We start from the raw sequence: 18,815 nt of genomic DNA, 5'->3' as shown, positions 1-18,815 counted from the left end.
ATAAGTAGGTCTCCTACTGAGCATACTAATAATTTTCATAGATTTTTGGGAGTGGTTTGTGCTCGAACTATAGATTATTTTTGTAGAACGGGCTGGTAAATATATATTGAAGATATTAATACTGAATGATATATTTCACTAATACCTTAAACTTTTGGTTGAGATGGTCATTCAACAGTAAATTGGCCAATGAGGGTTCTAGCGTGATATTACAATCATTAATTTAATAAAAGCTCAACGTTGAATGTTATGTACATTATGGTCTAGATTAACTTTGCTTGACGACTTAAAATTGCAATTTCAAGTACCTAACTAGTTGGACTTCAGTAAATTAATTAAACAAAGAGAGAATAAATTAATAAAAATATATTTTGTACGCTTATAAAGTTGGATTTCATTATTTATTGAAAAACAATTCTCTATTGATGACCGATGACATAATTTGATTGCTGCAGTAAAAAAATGTTTTGAATATAATAGAAAAAATAACATTTTGACATGATTCAATTGTTACATAGAGTGTTAATTATCTCTTCTCAGGATACATAAAAGAAAAATAAAAAAATCCTTTATTTCTCAAACTCTTCTTCCATTTGTTTTTGCTCCAAAAAGTGGTCAAACATTGCGTGAAATTCAAGAACATATTCAGTTCTAGGGTGGTGATATACGCAGGCCAAATTAAACATTCAGGCACTTTTTTACCATGGTTTTTTACCTTTTTACCACAACTATTTACCTTTTGTACTATTCCTACCAAATCCTATAAAAAAAGAAAACTCAACATTCAAAGTGAAAAATTTCAGATATTCAACAATTTTTGCGATGGATCCAAACAACTTAGACCCGAATGTAAGTTTTTCGTTTTTTTCCCGAAAATTCATCTACTCGTGTGAATTTACGTGAGCACTTGCCAAGTGCTCGCGTAAATTCACACGAGCTCAAGAACAATTTTTTTATTCTTGAGCTCGTGTGAATTTACGCGAGCACTTGGCAAGTGCTCGCGTAAATTCACACGAGCTCAAGAACAAATTTTTTTTTTTTTTTTAATTAGCTCGTGTGATTTCACACGAGCAGGGGAGGTTTGCTCGTGTGAAATCACACGAGCAGAACCTCTCTGTTCGTGTGAAATCACACGAGCACCACAAATTTTTTTTTTTTTTTTTTTTTTTTTTTTTTTTTTTTTTAAGTTTTATCCTTTAGTTTTATAATTTGCTAATTACATTAATATAAAAACAGGAAGTATACATAGATGTGGATGAAGATATTGAAACATTCGAGCTACATGATTTCAGTGAATTTTTCACAATTTCGACTGCATTTGATAGTAAAGATGCACTAGTCGAGTGGGCGATGAATATGGCCATCAGTCATGGACATGAGATTAGGCGACAGTCTTACCACGAGGGCCGACAGTATTTGACTTGCAAAAGAGCCTATAAGAGTCGAGGAAAAAATGCAGAGGTCGAAACAAGCCGGAAGTCCGGTTCAATAAAGTGTAAATGCCCTTTTGCGCTATGGGGTAAAGAGGGTCGGGATGGATTATGGCGCCTTACCATAAAAAATGGCAAGCACAATCATAATCCTCATAAATATCCACAAGGACTACGTTCGCTAAGTCGCCTGACTGAAGAGCAACGAGAAGTGACAAAGATACTGAAAAAGAGCCATGTGAAGCCGAAGGAAATTTTGCATCATCTGAGGCAGATGAATCCGGATACGGCTGCGTCCTTGAGAGAAGTGTACAATGAATCACAGAAAATTAGACGAGAGGAAATGAAAGGAAAAACAGTTATACAACATCTGTGGCACGAACTAAGTGAGAGTGGATACAGCAAATGGCATCGAACAAATCCAGCTGGTGATACAGTGCAAGACGTTATGTTTGCGCACCCTGATTCAATAAAGCTTTTGCAGTTATTTCCATACGTCATCCTGATGGATTGCACGTTAAGACTAACAGGTAATAATTATTTAAATGTGTATTACATTTATTATATATATATATATGTAAGAGTTGACTAAATTATAATTACCTTCATGTAGATATGAAATGCCTCTTTTGGAGATCATTGGGGTTACTCCCGTGGGAAGGAACTTCACTATTGCCGTTGCTTTTATGTCACGTGAAGATGGGGACACTTATGCATGGACATTGCGATGTTTGCGAGACATATTACCAATCGGGATAGAACCAGAAGTGATACTGACAGATCGTGAGCTGGGCCTACTGAAAGCATTGCCAAACGTGTTTCCACAGTCGCATCACATGTTATGTTTATATCACATAAACAGAAACGTTGAGGCAAACGCGTCAAAATTCTTGGGTAACACCAAGTTGGGTATACTGTTCCGGAGGACGGTGTGGGCAAAATTAGTCGAATCTGAGACCGAGGAAGAATACGAATGCAACTATAGAGAGATAGTTAGTTTGTACGGGCAATATCCGAAGCTGATAACTTACATCAATGAAACGTGGTTGATTTATAAGGAGAGATTTGTTAAGTGTTGGACCAACAACATCGTTCATTTCGGTAACACGACGACTAACAGGTATATAAATTGATTTTACTATAAACTCGTTACGTATAATCTTTTATACACATGTTACATTTATTCATTATTTGAGTGTTTTCTCGAAACAGAGTAGAGAGTGCACATCGTGCATCGAAGCGTTGGATCCAAACATCGACTGGAGCTATGGATACAGTTCAAAATGCACTAGATGCGCAAGTTGACCTTCAAATTAATGAATTGAAGGTGGAAAACGAAAGTAGTAGAACAGTCAGGATGTACAGTACTTCACTGTCGTGCTTCGGTGCTTTGGTATGTAACGTATCACACAAAGCACTGGACCTGTTGGATAAAGAGTACGAAAAATTGGAAAATAATCCGGATAGTTGCAACTGTTACCTAAGCCGAACCCACGGACTCCCGTGTGCGTGTATGATTGCAGTTAAAATTGCTGAGGGAGATACTTTTTATCCGCAACAGTTACATCCATTCTGGAGAACGTTGGTTGTCGAGCCAAAGTCGGATCCATGGGAGGACGAGGAGGAACCGTTTGATCGCACAGTTGCAATTAAGAAAGTTCTTCTCGATGAGTTCGAGAAGTTATCAAACAAAGATTACATGTCCCAAAAAAATGCGGCCGACTATTTACGGGACCTAAATAATCCTTCTTCAACGTATTTACAAGAGCCGTCATTTGTGAAGGCCAAGGGACGACCTAAGAATAACTCGATGAAGAGGAACTTGTCCGGATATGAGCACACGATGAATCGGAAATCCGAGGTTAAATCTTCTTCCGGCTCTAAGGGTCGCAAAACCCCGACCGAAAGGACGCCAGACTCAAAATTTAAAGCTGATACGCCAGAGTCAAAGGTTAAAGGTCGTCCTCGCGGATGTACTAAATCGACGGAAGAATCAGTTGTTACTGCCGGCGACCGGGTCAATTTCTTTTCCTTCCTTCCTCCGTTTCTCGCACAGTCCATAGCCTCATACGTTAATGTGAGGGCCGATGGAAATTGTGGCTACCGATGCATAGCCGAAGTTGTTTACGGCAGTCAAGAGAGATGGCCACAAGTCAGAACTGACTTGGTTGAAGAGTTTATGGAGCGTTACAATCTATATGCTAATATTTTTGGTGGGGATGAGGGGGGTCGAAATACAGTCGCTGATTATATCTTGACATGCAGTCATGAGAGGGGACCGGCGCCACGGACGAAATGGATGTCAACAGATATGGGGTTGGCGATCGCTACAAGATACAACGCAATGGTATTAATATTCACTGAACGGGGTAGCATCACTCACCTACCACTAGTTGGGAACCCCGCGTTATCACGTATTATTCCTATGTCGCTACATAACGATCATTTTATGATCATACGAGTACCGGTTTCATGCCCTCTTCCTCGTCTCCATCCTCAATGGAGGTATTTTGCAGCTCCCAATTTACTACCTCTACGAGATTTTTACGCGGATCGACTTGCTTTTTGGACGACGTTGACTTCTAGGCATAGGTAGTACTGTATTATTGTAATTTTGTTTGCGTTGTTATCGGACTTACTTATTTAGTTATTTGTTCGGATTATAATTATGTTGTATCGAACGAAATTATATTTAATTTGTATTATTAACGGGATTTAAAAATAAAAAATAAAAAAATTAAAAAAAAAAAAAAATTTTTTTGCTCTGCTCGTGCGTTTTCACACGAACAGAGGTGTTCTGCTCGTGTGAAAACACACGTGCAGAACGCCTCTGTGCGTGTGAAAACGCACGAGCGTATTTCCACGTAATATTTTTTTTTTTTTTTTTTTTTAATTTTTTTTTTTAAAAAAAACCAAAAAAAAAAAAAAAAAATTTTAATACGCTCGTGCGTTTTCACACGCACAGAGGCGTTCTGCACGTGTGTTTTCACACGAGCAGAACACCTCTGTTCGTGTGAAAACGCACGAGCAGAGCAAAAAAATTTTTTTTTTTTTTTTATTTTTTTATTTTTTAAATCCCGTTAATACTACAAATTAAAATATAATTTCGTTCGATACAACGTAATTAGAATCCGTACAAATAACTAAATAACTTCGTTCGATACAACATAATTATAATCCGTACAAATAACTAAATAACTAAATACGGGCAAATAAGAAATATCCGCAAATCCAAAATGAAACATCCGTACAAAAAACTAAATTCGAAAACAAACAACAAATCACAACACACGAATACCAATTGTCAGGTGCAAAAAATCCGAAACTAATACACAAATAGATAACATGTCCTACTGTCCACCCCTCGACCCCCGACCCCGAGTCCTCGGACCTCCCCCGCGACCTCTCCTAGGTAAGAGACGCAAATAGTGGGCATGTGGCGTCAACAAGTCCCTCAACTGCGGCTGAATGCTCAGGAATGCCTCTGCTGCGTCGTCACCAGTCAAACCGAACACGATCGGAACTAGGAGCCGAGCTATATCGTTGGCGAACGGCTGGTCTGGCGGCACCGCAGCAACAACCCGTTCTGCAGGCGGAACTCTATCAGGGTTGCTAATGAACCGGTGCGTCCGCTCGATGTACCACTTCATGTACTCCTCGGCAACTGTTTCCGGCGGCCAGGCTTCAGGGTATTGCGACAGGTCAATGAAGTTGGCGTACTCGTTCTGCCACATGCCGCCAGGAGCGTGGAAAGTGACTTTGTATCCCGCGCCAAACAAGCCGCGGTTATGTGGCAAGTTCGATTCAATTATCGGGAAAGGAATAGTCTGGACTCTTCCAAACTGCCGCAACGCTCGGTCGGGCATGTACGGCTCCACTATATCCATGAACTGTATCGTGCCGTAATACATGCTCCGAGGGTGTAAGTAATGTGCACCGGTACCATACGGGGTCCAACAAACCTAAGCATATTTTAAACTAATTAGAAAAATCCGTAACTCTACTATAGACATAATTAGAAAAATTATTACTCACATCTCTTTCGGTCATGGCGTCGAGTATTTTCCGGTATTCCTGCAGCGTGGTTTTATTGCCTCCACCATGGGCCCACCTTCTGCATCGAGGCTCAAACTCGGCATATGAACGGGAAAGAGGTGGTCGAAAGCAGGGGAAATGCTCAAAGATCCAGCACTGAAAACAAACACCAATGAATAAATAAATAAAATAGAAGTTTAAATAAATAAATAATTACTAATAAAGGTACACGTACCAGAAGGAGAATAACACATCCACAGAGACTGTTCATCCCAGCGCGGGTGGCAATACCCAATTGGTGGTACATGTTTGCTAAGCATGCCGAAGCCCACGAATACTTGCCGACATTATCGAGATCGTTGGTAAAATGGATCCACCACGGCTTCATGTTACTCCCTGTTTTGTCTACAAACAAAACAGACCCAAGCAGAAACATCAAGTAGCCCTTCATCTTCTTCTCGTCTGTGGCGGAGGGAAGGGTCAACTGATCTCTCACCTTAACCCAACCAACTCCCTTGTTTCGAAACATGTCATTGGTGTCCATCAGACCGAGACCCAATACAGATGCAAGACTCTGTGAGCACTCTTCTACCGGGCGAATTTCAGAAACTGCTGGTCCGTCCAGCCGCAACCCCATGATGAAAGCGACATCGTGGAGCGTGATCGTCATCTCGCCCCATGGCATGTGGAAACTGTTCGTCTCCGGCTGCCACCTCTCCACGAAAGCTAGCATGAGGTTCTTGTTCATCTTCTTCAGAAAACAGTCTCGTAAGTGGTAAAGATCTGTTGCCTCCAGCCTCGCAATCATCGTGTTATCCTGCGGGCCGCGGTAGTCCTCGAGTGCTTTGGTCCTCGACTCGCACCGTGTAGTTTCACGGCGCTCCTGAAAAATATTGCATGTATTGTTAGCTAAAAATAATGAATAATATAAGAATTATGTAAAGCACGTGTTGACAGAAAAACTTACATATCCTTCCCAAATGTACATCGCTATATGCGACTTGAACCATCGCATAAACTCTAAATTTTGCGGCCCTCCATCGCACGGACCCTCCAAGTACGCCGGACCAGGCAGCTGCGGAAAGGGTAAGGCACGACCAGCTTTACGATCCTGATGTACATCATCTTCCTCCACCTCCTCGTCAGTATCCATATTATCTGGATTGTTGTTGTGGTCATCATCATCGTCGGGATGTGGCAATGTACTACGAGCTAGCTGGAGATCGTGTGTAGGTCGACAAGGTCCGGCTCCAGCTGCAACAGCTTCTCGTCTCAATCTCTCATCTTCCCGCTGTAACGCTGCTTCTCGAGCTAACTGCTTTCTTCTACGGGCGGAAGCAAGGACATCTCGGTCTCCAATGCGATCCGGATCTTCCGGATTGTCACCCTTTCCGCTCAAGGCTTTCATTAAGCTCTTGCCTTTACCGGCAACTTGACTCATAAGACTTTTCCCCCGGCCTCCTGCCATCTACATTTTAAATAAACACTTTATTAATATTTCATTTAATAAAAAAAAAACATTTAAATAATGAAATTAAAAAAAAAAAAAAAAAAAAAAAAACATTTGTTGTGCTCGTGCAAAAACATGCGAGCACTTTTGAAGTGCTCGCATGTTTTTGCACGAGCACACCTTCTAATTAAACTAATTAATTTATTAAAAAAAAAAAAAAAAAAAAAAAAAAAAGAAAAATTTGTTGTGCTCGTGCAAAAACATGCGAGCACTTTTGAAGTGCTCGCATGTTTTTGCACGAGCTCAACAAATAATTAAACTAATTAATTTATTAAAAAAAAATAATATATATATATATAAAAAAAAAAAAAAAAAAATTTTAATTACTCGTGTGAATTTACACGCGCGGAACCATTTCGCTCGTGTAAATTCACACGAGAAAAAATCAAACTCCTATTTTTTACGAAATAAAAAAAAAAAAAAAAAAAAAAAAAAAAAAAAAAAAAAATTTAATTCACACTCGAGTGAATTTACACGAGCGAAGTGGTTTCGCTCGTGTAAATTCACACGAGTGTTGCTAAGCTCGGTTTTTTTCGTTTTTTTTTTCGGATTCGTAATCTACATAACAAGAGGATCGTAAAAACGTAAAAATTACCTCTGATCTGTTGACGATTTGCACGGGCTTTGCGAATGAAAATCGAGAGGGTTGAGAGAGTTTTTTGAGTTTTTTACCTTTTGGTTTTTGAGAAATGGTAAAAAATGTGCCTGAATGTTTAATTTAAGCCTGCACAAATCATTTCAGTTCTACAAATTACATTTTGATTTTTGAGCAGTTGAATCACACTAATGTTTAATAGTTTAATTGAATAAAATAATAATACTATTATAGATCTTTTGATACGTTATAATTTCTTGAATTAATAGGGGATTTTTTCCCCAACTTACATAACAAATCCCATCAAAAGGAATAAATTTATGTGTGATATTTTGAGGGAGAAAATTCGAAAAGTAGGGTGGTCAATGATTTATTGTCGTATTAAGAAGAAAATAAACATCCTCCCATTAAGAATGTTTGCTCCACTTTGGTCGGAATTTTTTTGCCAAAGTTTATTAGACGTCACTAAACACACATACACATGAGTGTTTGTGATTATGTGTAGATATATGGATGTAGCATAGAATTTTTCATTTATTACTGCCTAAACCACTTTTGCCTATGTAACTTCCCTTCAATACTGCTTGCAAAAGTTTTTGAAAAGTAATTCTAAGTTTTTATTTTTTTAGCTCATAAGCAGTTTTGAAGAAGTATTTGCAGTATCAAATTTTGCTTCTATTTTTCTTGAAATAAGTTGTTTTTTTAAGGTGAAATAAAAACACCCCTTGTAACAACTTCTCTTAAAATAAGTTTCTAAAAGTTCATTTTTAATAAAATCTATAAATACCTCTAACTTTAAAAAATAAAAGCTTAATATTAACTTAACTCATAATCACCAACTTTTTTTTTAATATAACTTTTGCAAACACCACTTTCATCTAATAACATCCATCAATCAAATCCACGGTTCTTGAACCCTCTAGATTCCCCACCCTTGGATCACTTCCCATACCCACTATATATACATTCTACACCCCATTGCAAAACCATCAAACACATTCACTACATCACAATCTCTCTCTCTCTCTCTCTCTCTCTCTCTCTCTCTCTCTCTCTCTCTCTCTCTCTCTCTCTCTCTCTCTCTCTCTCTCTCTCTCTCTCTCTCTCTCTCTCTCTCTCTCTCTCTCTCTCTCTCTCTCTCTCTCTCTCTCTCTCTCTCTCTCTCTCTCTCTCTCTCTCTCTCTCTCTCTCTCTCTCTCTCTTGTTACAAAACAAGAAGAAACTAAAACAAAAAAAGATAAGAGAATGGGAGGCAATAACAGGCAGAAGAAATCTTCATCATCTTTTTCTTTATTCGGTCTATTCAAAGGTGGCAAAAACTCGTCGAGGGCGAAACGCGGAGAAGAAGTGAGGGACGAATACGTGAATGCTTACAAAGTGTACCCGAGCGATGAGGACAGAGGCCGGTGGGTGGCTGAGCCAGGAATCGACAAGAAAGCCTCCGCTTTCATTTCTTTAACTACCGATAGATGGGAAAAACTCGGCGTCGCCAATTACTAGACGACACTAGTTCATTATTTTGCTCCTCGTGCTTTCATTTTTATTTATTTTTCCATCTGATCGAAAAACATATGTTATTCCACATTATTTCGTTAATAATTCCGAAATGTAATTTTTTTTCTTCTTCTTTCTTTAATCTCTCTTGTTGTTAGTACTGTGGGTTTTGTAGGTTGTGATTTGCAATAATTACACCATGAATAAGAAAGAAGATTTAATTTATTACCCATGATCATTTTCATTTAATTTTTTTATTTTTGGATATTATCTTGTTACTGTACTTCGGCTGTACAATTAAATAAGTATGCATGGATAATTAATTTCAACAACTATGGATAATTAATTTCAACAACTATTTAATTTAATTTAACACAACGAGGCAAGATGAAAAACGATACATATAATGGATTTCAATTTTTTGAATTTCAAATTTATAATATAGATAAGTTCATATTTAAAATGATCGGTTAATTACTAGGGTTTATTTGATGCTAGCTACACTAGGTGAACTATATCCGGTGATTATTAACTGTTGATCTGCACATAATCACCATATCAATAGTTAAAAATCACCAGATGTATTTCATCGAGTATAGCATTTTAATGACCCGATTACTAGTGTTCGACTTCCCATGCATTCTCATTTATTTTTAGATCATTTTAGTTAATCTTAAATTCAAAATTCACGTTTTTCCATTAAAAAAAATCCCAATGATCGCCCCTGGAATTATTCGGATAAAGAAAACAAGATTCTTTATGATTGGGCATGCATATATATATATATATATATATATATATATATGTATATATATATATATATATGTATATATATATATATATATGTATATATATATATATGTATATATATATATATGTATATATATATATATATGTGTGTGTGTGTGTGGCTGTATATTTGGTGTGATGATGGAGCTGCAAATGATTGTACGGCACGTTGCTTTGGTTGATGTATGTTGTACTTTTCTTTTTTCAAGTGGCATTTACTTATTACATCATGGATAATAATATTGGATACTTTGGATTGGAGAGAATAATATATATTGCAGTCACTTTTTATTTTTCTAGAATCCTAAAATTCTATGGAGGGATTGTTAATTATTTTCTTGCTTTTAACAAATTGTACTGCCAGTCGCCAGATATTTATTTGTTCCTTCCTTTACTCTCTGCCTTTTAGCTTGGTGCCAATTTGCTAAAGGATCATAGAAATTTATTAATAGTATACAAAAAAAAAAAAAAAAAAAATAATAATAATAATAAAAAAAATAATAATAAAATTAAAACTAAAACAAATAAAGATTTTGCATTGAATTCCCTACCGGGTACAACTTACTATTGGCGATATTAATATTAAATAATACATTTCACTAACAGCTTAAGCTTTTGGTTGAGATGGTCATTCAACGTGGTATCAGAGGCAGGCCAAATGAAAGGTCCTGAGTTCGAATCCCACAGCCACCCATTTAAAAATATTTCAAGTGCAAGACTTTAAATGTAATTCGCCTGCACTTGAGAGTTCGAATCCCACAGCCACCCATTTAAAAATATTTCAAGTGCAAGACTTTAAATGTAATTCGAAATTCCATCAACAATATTTTATATAGTTAACAATCAAGTCTATTATATTCTAACGGCGTATTAGAGATATTAATATTAAATGATACATTTCACTAACAGCTTAAGCTTTTGGTTGAGATGGTCATTCAACACTTACAAATTGAAATCAGCTTAACTAGAGTTAAGTACGAACAAAGGGAAAATCGAAATTCCATCAACAATATTTTATATAGTTAACAATCAAGTCTATTATATTCTAAATTGTTAAAAGTCCTTTGGGCATCTGGACAACTAACACCGAAAATTGACTCTTAAGTTAGAAAACTTAGACTAAATATAGACATCGTAGACTGGAAGTGGACAGTTTAGCTGAAGAACTTGGACTGAAAATAGACATAGCAGATTGAAAATATTCAGTCTAAGCTCTCTACTTAAATTGCCTAAATGATTTTTAGTAAAATGAAAAAATATAACTGTTTTGATGTGAAATTAAATTGTACTAACACGTTTAGAAAAAAATTATCGGTATTAAAACCTTTAAGACCTCCTTAATTTAATATCACGTTGACACCGATAAATAGAAGTTATTAACACAAGGAGAAAAATATTTTTATTTCGTGGGTAAACCGAAGTAAACAAAATAAGATCAATACTTTGAGAAAATTGGTTATTGCCAAAAGGCATGTTCCACCCAAGGTTCTAAAATGCGGTTATCGGGTACGTGGTGGTTAGGGACCGCCACACGATAAATCGGCACGGCGGTGATTTATCGGAGATAAATCGGAAATATATCGGTTTTTAAATTTAGTGTAATATATTTCTAAATATTATTTGTAAATACTCAAAATATATATAAAAGAATATTTAAACATAATTCTATCCTATCATTCATATGTTATTATATAATTCTAATTACTCAATAAATAACAAAAATTTAAAAATAATAAGATCATAATATAATAAAAGATTCTTACGAAATACAAATACTACGCAAGTCTTTCGCAACAACAATTAATATAAACACAACAAAACATAAATTGCAGGGTAGTACTTGGTTTGGTTTTGGAAGTTGAAAGAATTGGAGAAAAAAAAAATCAAAACATATTTTCATTTTAATTAAATTAAAAAAAAAAAAAAAAAAAAAAACCCGATTTGTTGACCGATATACCGGTTTGACCCGCCAAAAAACCGCCGCAAACCGCCTCGCCGTAAAAAACAGATATTCCAAACCGCCTCAACAAAATCGTAAAGGTTTATAACCGATACCGATATGGCGGCCGATATATCGACCGCCACGACCGTTATTTGGAACACTGGTTCCACCCATTTGCAGCACTCCATAGCCAACCCAAGTCACAAAAGGCATTGCTTTCAGACTTGGCTTCGTGAGTGTTTAGTGCTTATCGGGTACTCCTTGTCCCGTGTTTGAGAATCCATAGGCCCTTTCAGAAAAGATTGATTGTTGAATTAATTCATATATGATGATGCTAGAGATAGATCACCTTAGAGTGTTGAAGCAGGATGAGCTAGAAGAGCAGAGTGGATCACTAGCTCACGAGCTTGATGACCTTGAGATACCTGCGATCACTTAACACATAAACTAAGCCGGGGGTTGATCCGGCGGAAACCCCTCCGACGCTCAAGTCAGACGTGCTGATCATAGAAATAGTCCAGAGAATATACATTTTGTAGTATTACTCAGATAAAAGGACCTACCTTAAGGAATGAGTTCAAATGATTATTTATAGCTCAGTTGAGATTGTCGGGCCCAAACCTTACTTGAAGGTGATTGGGCCTCGGTGATAGTGGTCTTCAATATTGGGCTCGTGGCCCAGTAGGTAAATAATTTGTAGGCCCACTGGGTTGGCCCAATTAGGCATATCATTAACCCCCCCACTCTCGAGTCGATGTGGGGGCCATGTCGGAATGGATTCCAGATCGTGTCGAGAGTAGAAATTGTAGTAGTCGCTCGTTGGCGTATGGTCTGATGGTGTGTGAAAACATGTTGGAGCGTGTGTCGGAGGGGCGCGAAGACGCGTTGGCGCGTAGCGCAACCAAGTTGTCGTGATATAAGTTACTTGAGTCGTCGGTGTTGTCCCGCGACGATGTAGTAGTGCGGATCGAGTTATCTCCTCGTGGGAGTTGTTATTTATTGACGTTGTCAATGGTTTGACGCGTTGCTTGTATGTGTTTACATATAACCTTGTGCGTGATGTACTTGATGAGTGGATCAGGCTCTCAAGATTTGTTGATAGGGATCGTGCCCCTTATTATACCTCGTGGGTCGGAAGTATGTTTGGACCGTGGCCACGTTTTAATGAAGGACCCGTCGAAAACAAATAGATAAATTTGATTTATCAAGCTGGCCAGACTATATAGATTCTCATAATATCTCTAAGTGTTTCTAGGGTTGTAATCGTGCTAACTTGAGCTTGCGATTATGTAGTGAATTGCGAGCGAGTTGTCTCTTCGAGAGAGTTGTATTGCAGCGAAGTTGTAGGAGCATTGGATGACGCACGATTGAGGAGCGTGCGGATTGAGGTCGCTCTGAGTGTGTTGTCTCCTCGTGGGAGTTGTCTCGCAGCGAGTCTTATTATCGAGCGAGGTGGTTGCACGTGGGAGTTGCCTTACAACGGATTTGTAGTACCGAGCGAGTTGGCTCATCGTGGGAGTTGTCTCGCTGCGGGTTGTGGTACCGAGCGAGTTGGCTCCTCGTGGGAGTTGTCTCGCTGCGGGTTCGTAGTACCGAGCGAGTTGGCTCTTCGTGGGAGTTGTCTCGCTGGGTTCCGTAGTACCGAGCGAGTTGACTCCTCGTGGGAGTTGTCTCGCTGCGGGTTGTAGTACCGAGCGAGTTGGCTCCTCGTGGGAGTTGCCTCGCAACGGGTTGTAGGACGGAGCGAGTGGTCTCCTCGTGGGAGTTATCTCGCTCTGGGTTCGTAGACCCGAGGGAGTTGGCTCCTCGTGGGAGTTGCCTCGCAACGGGTTATAGGACCGAGCGAGTTATCTCCTCGTGAAAGTTGTCTCGCAAGCCCCCCACTCTCGATTCGATGTGGGAGCCAAGTCGAAAAGGATACTGGATCGTGTCGAGAGTAGGTCGGTGCTGTAGTGTTCCATTAACTGTTGGTGTGGTGTGGAGAAATAATAATTTTTATTTGGAGAGTGTACACGATTTGGTAGAGCGCGTTGAAATTCTCGCGCGATTTGGTGAAGCAAAGTGTCGTGCCCGATTAATTTTTTTTTTGGTAGTTAATGTCAACCCCTTGGGAATGTTCTATTTTTGGTGTAGGGAGACCATATCCCGCTCTTGAGATGGGATGTGAACCCACTTGGCGTTGAAAGGTAAGGGTGATGTCCAACCATTGGGATGAGATGCTCAATTGGGGATGGGATAGTCCCCCAACTCAGGATGAGGCGATCACAAAACCTTGGGATGAGATGCCCAACCTTCGGATGGGATAGACCCCAACTTTAGGATGAGGCGGTCACGAACCCTTGGGATGAGATGCCCAACCTTGGCGATGTATGGTGCCACTGATTCAGTGGCAGCACGAGTTGAATCTTCCGTGATCATACGCTGAAGGTGTGCTTCGGTTATCTGAACCATTCGAGGAGTATGTAGAAGTTGATCTTGTTGAAGCTTCTGCGATTATACGCTGAAGGTCCTCATTGGTTATTTGAACCGTTCGAGGAGCAAGTAGACCTTGGCGAACGAAATATTTTGGGGGCAGAGATAAGCCCCAGAGAGTCGATAACCTTTGGCGAACGAAATATTTTAGGGGCAGAGGTAAGCCCACAGGGAGTCGATAACCCTTGGCGAACGAAATGTTTAGGGGAAAAATTAAACCCCCACGGAGTTGATAACCCTTGGCAAACGAAATGTTTTGGGGGCAGAGGTAAGCCCCTAGGGAGTCGATAACCCTTGGCGAACGAAATGTTTATGGGGAAAGTTAAACCCCCAGCAAGTCGATAACCCTTGGCGAACGAAATATTTTGGGGGCAGAGGTGAGCCCCCAGGGAGTCGATAACCCTTGCTAGCGTTGAAGGGCCTCCTCGGTTGTCTGAACCGATCGAGGGGCGGAAAGAAGTGGATCCTGTTGAGGATCTAGTGGGACATCACGAGGAGGGTCTCGTGGTGGATCCCGAGCATGGGGAGGAGGAAGTGGCAAGCCAGAGCCTCCACGAGGTGGGAGGTTGTTAGCAGTGTCACACTCCCCTGAGCAGAAGTCTCAAGGTCATCTTGCGCGCTACGTGATCTTGTTTGCCTTCCCACAGACGGCGCCAAAATGATGATGCTAGAGATAGATCACCTTAGAGTGTTGAAGTAGGATGAGCTGGAAGAGCAGAGTGGATCACTGGCTCACGAGCTTGATGACCTTGAGATACCTGCGATCACATAACACTTAAACTAAGCCGGGGGTTGATCCGGCGGAAACCCCTCCGACGCTCAAGTCAGACGTGCTGATCATAGAAATAGTCCAGAGAATATACATTTTGTAGTATTACTCAGATAAAAGGACCTACCTTAAGGAATGAATTCAAATGATTATTATAACTCAGTTGAGATTGTCTGGCCCAAACCTTACTTGAAGGTGATTGGGCCTCGGTGATAGTGGTCTTCAATATTGAGTTCGTGGCCCAATAGGTAAATAATTTGTAGGCCCACTGGGTTGGCCCAATTAGGCATATCAATATACATGGCGATGGTAGTAGCACGTAGTTTGGTTTGGATTAGAAGTCGATATAGAGGGTAACTTTATGTCCGAGGCAAACGATCACGGTTTGTTGTCGAGGGATCAAAATTTGAGTTTTCTTCTTTTAAATATAACATTAGTTTTAGATTTGCTATTTGAGATTAATGTTATTTAAAAATGATGTGTGAGAAATTAAAGAAAACATGCGTACACCATTTGTCGGCTATATTTTATATTATTTAAAAATAGGGTAGATAGCATTAAATCATTTAAACTTTACCCCTTTTTTTTTTCGATTACTACCTCAACAAAGAAAAAGTTGTATGATTACACCCAAACTCATAATTTTGTGCCACTTCACTTATATTTATGCCATTTTGGCCTTGATTTTACATGTACATTGCACATGGCTATTTCAAGGCTTAATTGTCTTTTCAAATCAAAATCAGCAAACCCGATCTTATTAATCGTTGGAATTTTCATGTGTTTGATCTTTTTTTCCTTCTTTTCCTTCATTTCTTCTCTTCTACTTCATCATTTTTCCTTCAATTCATTTGTTCTTCTACAAAATCACAATCCCTAATTCTTCGATTTTTTCCTCCATTTCTCTTGAAATGCTACTTATTTGACATGAATTTCGATAACTTGGACAGCCTTTTCTTCATGTGTTCATTTTTTCCTTTTTAAGTTAAGCAATTGGATCAGTGGGTGACATAATGCAAAATATATGACAATTGAATCCAGACAATAGTTCGATCTCTCAAATTTTCTTGCTCTTTGCTTCTTGGAAGAGCCCTACCACCATTTCCACTTGCCTGTCAAAAAGAATTGTTTCTCATGATTTCATCTTTATTTTGGTAGGCAAATTTTGAGGATTGTTGGTGTAGTCATAAATTTGATAGATAAATTGTTTATGTACGTGTGTTGCTTTGATTCATGTATTCTTGTGGAGGCTATTTTTTTTTCTACGACATGTGGGCCAATTTTTTTGAAAACTAGGATACATATTCACCTTATTTTACTTCTACAATTATGCGTCATTCAAACTCACGCTTTTTAAGAAGCTGCCATGTATCAATGTGATTTTGGGCCACTTTGTATTTTTTCAAGTAAAATATTGATGCAAAATTTGAAAATGTGTGGTGCCCACACGGTCAAAGAAGAGTTTGGGTGGGTGCGTTTGGCGGGGGGGGGGGGGGGGTTGGTACGGTGATATGTGGGGTCTTTTTTGTAGTATTTTTTAATTTGTTTATTTAATTAATTTGTTTTGAATAACTAAAAAAACTAATTAAGTAAAATAAATATTCAGTTTTGTATTTTTTTACTTAATAATTTTTTAATAAGTAATTACAAAACATTTTTTTAGACCCTAATTCGGAATTCCATAATTTCACCATTATTCTAAAATTCCAAAATATTGTGCAAACTTTTATAATTTTGAAAATAATAATAATAATAATAATAATAATAATAATAATAATAATAATAATAATAATAATAATAATAATAATAATAATAATAATAATAATAATAATAATAATAATAATAAGAATAATATATTCTTTAAACTTTAAATCCATATTCAAAATTCTGAAATTATTAAATAATTAAAAAATATTAGAAAAAGTATATTATATTTGATTTTTTTCAAAATTGTAGAAGTTTTCAAAATTTTATAGACATTCTAAAGTTATGTTCCCCAAATTTATTCAGAAATTTAAAATATATCAAGTTTTAAAATAAAAAAAAATGTCGATATGGTTAAAATAATTATGTTCCCCAAGTTTTGCATCAATATTTTACTTGAAAAAATACAAACTGACCCACAGTAACCTTTGCTACATGGCAGCTTCTTAAAATGCCTGAGTTTAAATAACGCATTATTGTAGAAGTAAAATAAACTGAATATGTGTCCTATTTTTCAAAAAAAAAAAAATTAGCCCACATGTTATAGAAAAAAAAAATGGCCTATTATTGTGGGTTTCTTGGATTTTTTTGCAGAGGTTGAATAAATGTAAGTAAAATTTTCCGGTTGAAGTAGAATTTCACGGGAATTAGATGATTTGGGTAAGTTTTAAATCTAGTTCAATGAGTGCTTAAAACATTCAATCCCAAATGACATATTCAGATGAAAATACGAAAAGCCCATGATTCCAATATTCGCCCAATAATAATTAGACGTATGTGGTTAAGTGGCCTGAAATAACAAGTTTGGGCGTGCCCGTGCAATTTATTTTTGTGTTGATGTGGTAATTCGCAAAAAAACAGATATAATTAAGGTGATTTAATGCTATTTTACCCTTAAAATTATTATAGTTCATCGATAATTCTGGAAGACGATAACTTGCATGCATGTCCCTATTTATTACCTTTTGGGACCCTGATTGAAGAATGCTTACATTTAGCTTCCTTTTCTTATCCATTGTTGTTTCAATTTTGTCAAAAGATCTATTAATGAGCTTGCTCATGCCAATTATATGGCAATTTATCGAAGGAACCATTATTCCTTCTAACTTGGCGCGCGACGTTCGCTTGATAAATTATGCCTTTTCCCTCAATTTTTTTTTTGAAATTTTGGGAAGAATATTTTTGGAATCTAAAAGATTCTTTTCTTATTGACCTTGAAAGTTTATAGGAAAAAAGTTAGACGGATTACCCCGTAAATGTAATTATGCAAACTAGAGATATTTTTGCAATTCGCGATGTTACCACAAGCGGATGTTGATAATTTACCCATCTATTTACAATTCACCATATGTAACGTTTTTTCATCCGAAAAAAGAATATGTATCCAAGAACGTAAATTTCGTTAATTTTATACTATATTTGGTGAAATGTATATCAAATAAAGATTTGGTGCTATACACACTAACATAAATGTGTGCGTTTTACGCGTGAAAATATAAAAGACGATGATATTATATATCGAATTTAATTTCACGTACATTACAATGTAAAAACGCCCAAAACATGCTTTAGGAAATATATAAAAATCATATATAGAGAGAGACTTGGGAACTGAATTATATATACTTAAATCACAATTAAAGTAAGGGTGCAAATTTAGAAAAAAAAAAAAAAAAAAAAAACTCAGCAGAACCCATAACCCCTCTAATCATAATTATAATCAACGTGATTTATTAAGAGTTAAAACTTAAAAGTACCATATGTCAAAAAATTAGTGGAATCCGATTTATATTAAATATCGGCTGAAGTACCACATGTCAAAAAATTAGTGGAATCCAATTTATATTAAATATCGTCTGATCCGCTCAAAATTTAATCTCTTAAAATAAACCACAAAATCATGAAGAAAAAAAAATAAACACTCTAATTATTAGTAAGACATAATAAAACACAAGTAAATTGAATTTATAATCCTTGTTCAAATTATGAAATTTCACTTACACATATAAAACACCAAATCACCTTAATTCATGAACAAAGACAAATTCCTTTTTTTTTTTTTTTAAATAAAAAAA

At 37.3% G+C, this 18,815-nt stretch overlaps 1 protein-coding gene across 1 annotated transcript; it reads left to right on the top strand.

Annotated features, from left to right (window-relative positions):
* The first annotated feature begins 660 nt into the window (after window positions 1-660).
* On the top strand, window positions 661-4,206 carry LOC105957679 (uncharacterized). The gene is made up of 4 exons (XM_088814877.1): window positions 661-849; window positions 1,237-1,946; window positions 2,044-2,550; window positions 2,643-4,206. Exons 1-4 carry the CDS (start codon window positions 823-825, stop codon window positions 4,024-4,026), a joined length of 2,628 nt encoding a protein of 875 aa, XP_088671003.1. The 5' UTR covers window positions 661-822; the 3' UTR covers window positions 4,027-4,206.
* Window positions 4,207-18,815: the final 14,609 nt, after the last annotated feature.

This window comes from Erythranthe guttata, chromosome 2, assembly GCF_056151865.1.
Source record: "Erythranthe guttata isolate IM_541 chromosome 2, IM_541, whole genome shotgun sequence".
Taxonomy (NCBI): domain Eukaryota; kingdom Viridiplantae; phylum Streptophyta; class Magnoliopsida; order Lamiales; family Phrymaceae; genus Erythranthe; species Erythranthe guttata.
Note: the sequence above shows the minus strand (reverse complement) of the source record. Positions and strands in the feature narration are given on the sequence as shown.